The sequence below is a fragment of the Exserohilum turcica genome, assembly GCF_000359705.1.
Source record: "Exserohilum turcica Et28A unplaced genomic scaffold SETTUscaffold_106, whole genome shotgun sequence".
Lineage (NCBI taxonomy): Eukaryota > Fungi > Ascomycota > Dothideomycetes > Pleosporales > Pleosporaceae > Exserohilum > Exserohilum turcicum.
This window is the reverse complement of record NW_007359922.1, coordinates 1-3372: the sequence shown is the minus strand read 5'-3', so window position 1 is coordinate 3372 and position 3372 is coordinate 1. Positions and strand designations below refer to the sequence as shown.

General features: G+C 50.2%; 1 protein-coding gene across 1 annotated transcript; it reads left to right on the top strand.

Moving 5' to 3' along the window:
* Nucleotides 1-3030: 3030 nt before the first annotated feature.
* On the top strand, nt 3031-3330 carry SETTUDRAFT_29418 (uncharacterized protein; the record flags this gene model as incomplete). The annotated part of the gene is made up of 2 exons (XM_008023612.1): nt 3031-3177; nt 3259-3330. The coding sequence occupies 2 exons, from the start codon at nt 3031-3033 to the stop codon at nt 3328-3330; spliced, it is 219 nt and encodes a 72-aa protein (XP_008021803.1).
* Between the last annotated feature and the right edge of the window lie 42 nt (nt 3331-3372).

The following is a 3372-nucleotide window of genomic DNA, read 5'->3' as shown; positions in this document are numbered from 1 at the left end:
CCCCCTCATCCCTTCCCAAACCGCCCCAGTGTGTCCCCCCCCCCCTTTTTTTTTACCAGAACCAAACCAAAACCACGCTATGTTAAGTATGCATTCTCCTCCTTCTGCTCCTCCTGCTCCTCCTCTTCTTCTCACCGCGGAACTCGAAAATATATATATACCGCTTTTACTTACTTGCCTACAGGCGTTTCCCCCCCCCCCACGCTGTGAGAAGAAGGCGTGGATACCCGGGATCGCAAGCGTGTATGTAAGTACCCCCGGAACAAACTAATGCATGGATGGATGGATGGATGGATATATCTGGATTTTCGGGTTTGACTAGATTGCTATGTCACTCACTCACACACACACACATACTCACACACACTGACTCACATCGCCCTATCCACTTGCACATCTCTACAGATGTCGTCTACATATCCACACGCCCCCCCTTTTTTTTAAATTGTGCGTTGCTTGTCCAACAACAATCTCTCACACAAGTGGTTATGCAGGTACATATATATCAGTGTTGATGTGGACGAGAAGCCAGTGCTGGATTTTGCTATTCTTGGAATTGTATGCCGGACTAGGTACGTATCCTGCGTGCTTTCTTACGTACTTGTTTGTTTGTTTGTTTGTATGTATATATCTCTGCCCATGGATATGTCTGTGTGTGTGTCTGTGTGTGTGTCTGCCTGATTGTCACGCAGGCCCTCGTACAAAAAGTACTCGTACTAATGTGCCAAGTTAGCCCGGATTATCCCAGACTTGAATGACCAAGTGGCCAATCAAATAATTAGATAAGACGAGAAGAGATGCATAAGCCGCGCTAACGGAGAGGGACAAAGGTAGGTAGGTAGGTAATGCACAGTCTCACGCTCACGCTCGCGCTCGCGCTTGCTTTGGTCCAGGAAATTTTGTGGATGGGGCTATTCTTGTTTAGACTGTGGGCTGGGCTGGGCTCGGCTGAGAGAAGTGGATGGGGGGAAGTAAGGGAGAAGATGGTGAAAGGGGGTAAGCGGCGGACGAGAGGCTAGAAGGGAGGGTAAACGGCAGAGGAAGGGGAGGCAAAGGTTTCACATGTGTGTGTGGAAGTGGAGCTGAAGCTGAAAGTGATGTAATCTCGCATCATAGTTTCAGTCTGGTGTAATGTGCGTGTATGTCTTTATGCCTGTATGTCAGTTGTACGCAGGTTCCCGCCGCCACTGCCAGTGACATGGTGGAGTACTGGGGTTTGATAAAGGGGCGGGCGGGCGGATGTAGCTATCTAGGAGGTTAATTTACTGGTCCAGTGGTGATATGCGAGTGTGTGGAAGTGCGTCTCAAGAGGAGAGCTGAACCCACGACTAATGCTAATGCTAATGCGAATGCGAATGTAGAGAGCCAAGTGTGTAGAACAAATAGAGGGGCGTGTACACGGCGTTAGTGAGCTGAAAAGAGTACTTTTATCCCTACCTGCCATCCTATTTGCTACGCTTTCTTTTCCGTCTATCTTGCGACGTATCAGAGACAACGTATCAGCAGTGCACTGCGAATCTTTTTCCACGTGGCGAAATGCGAATATACCCACGTACCACAACATCGAATGAATGCATCTCTCTGCCTTCTCCCACTCCTCACCTTTTTTTTCCCACCTTGCATCCAGCACTAATCCCAACCCGACTACAGTATGCGTGTGTGTCTCATCCACGCCTTGTACCACGGTGGAATCTGCAGACAGGACCCTGTCATTTCGACTATATGGGTATGACAGCCGTTTTTTTCTTTGCTGCTCGCGTTACACGCTTGCCGCTGGTGAACATCCCGGCCTGCGACTAGCATGCCGAGGGGGGGGGCGGGCGACGACATATCGACGCGAGGAGGGTGGTACAAGATGAGTAGCGTTTTTTTATGACTCTCTTCTAGCTGTCTGTTTACAAACAAAGGTACTCGAAAAGGTAGTATCCAAGTCACAATCAAGCGTGCAAGTAACGGATCCCCCCATATCAGTATCTTGCTACAGCATCCGGCAATACAGTGTGCCAGATGCTCTATTCACACCGCAAAATACGACACCGAGTTTGCTCCTCTCTCTCTCTCCACCTGCATGCTACATGCCTACAAAGCCAGAAAAAACCCCCAACATGTACATGCATGCACGTCACCGCATTCTGCATCTCGCGCCGCCCCAATCGTACAAACACAACCAATCAAACGCTTCTTCCCAGCTTCATGTCTAAGAAGAGGCATTTTTGCCCCCTCCCCCTCCCCCTAAGATAACCTGGTCTCCTGCTGTGCAATAACGCAGCGTTGCCGCCGTCACTGCAGCGAGCCTACCCACTCGGTATTCCCCCCCCTTCCCCCCTGTCAGCGGGGAGCGGGCGAAAAGCTAGCTTAGCTATACGTAATAGAAGCGCGGTAAAAGTAAAAAACCCCGTCTTCTTCTTGGTCTAAGGTTCTCTGCATACTACTGTATTCCCCCCCTCCCCCGCCCACTTTGTGCAAGCGTCCATTTGCAATACCCGAGCCGGCAGGTATCCCCGTTTTTTTTCTTTTCTTTCTTTTGCCCTCGCCGCTCGTCGGTGAGTTTTTAGCTTGGTTTCATTTAGCTTTGGTTTCTGGATATCCCCCGTTGCATGCATGCATGCTGCATGAGGCGTGGGGCTCGCACATTCTCGACCTGTGAAAGGGAAAAAAAAGGGGGGGGGGGAGAAGCAAGGCAAGTATCCTTCCATCCATCCATCCATCTATCCATCCATTCACTGGACTACTTTTGCATTTACATATGTGTATATATATGTCTTGTGTGACGCATCCACACATCTTTTGATAGGCAAAAAATTCCCTTTCTTGTTTCTTCATTTCCCCCCGTCTGCGGACTTACCTGCCTGTCTGTCTGCTACAAGGAACATCCTCACACGCACACGTGTTACTGCACTACCGGTTCTCTATATGCCCTTTCTTTTCGGTTTTCCTCCCATTGCATAGCTTCTATTCTCTCCCCCCCCCCCCATCCACCTTTCTGCGTCCAGAAAGACGACCACGAGAAAAGCACTACAAAGCTCTGCCATGGAAAAACGCATCGGACTCCAGAACCTCGACAATGACATTCTGCGTGCGCGCGACAGACGGCTGGTAGTTGCCGAGACAAAAGGGCACGACTTTGACCGCGACCGGTATGAATTGGCGCGAGTGGGAAAGGAGCAGGTGCTAAAGGTAAGTTTTGGGCGGACTTACAGTTCTGCGTTTGTCCACACGTGGAGAGGAGAGGGGACTTTTTTTTTGAGCCCCGCGTAGAGGACAAACATGTCAATGTGGTTCAGGGTTTCTGATATGCGTGACAGCGTCGCTTTGGCTTGGTGTCCATGACCGGGCTGTCGTGCGGGTTGATGTGTACGTGGGAAACGCTAC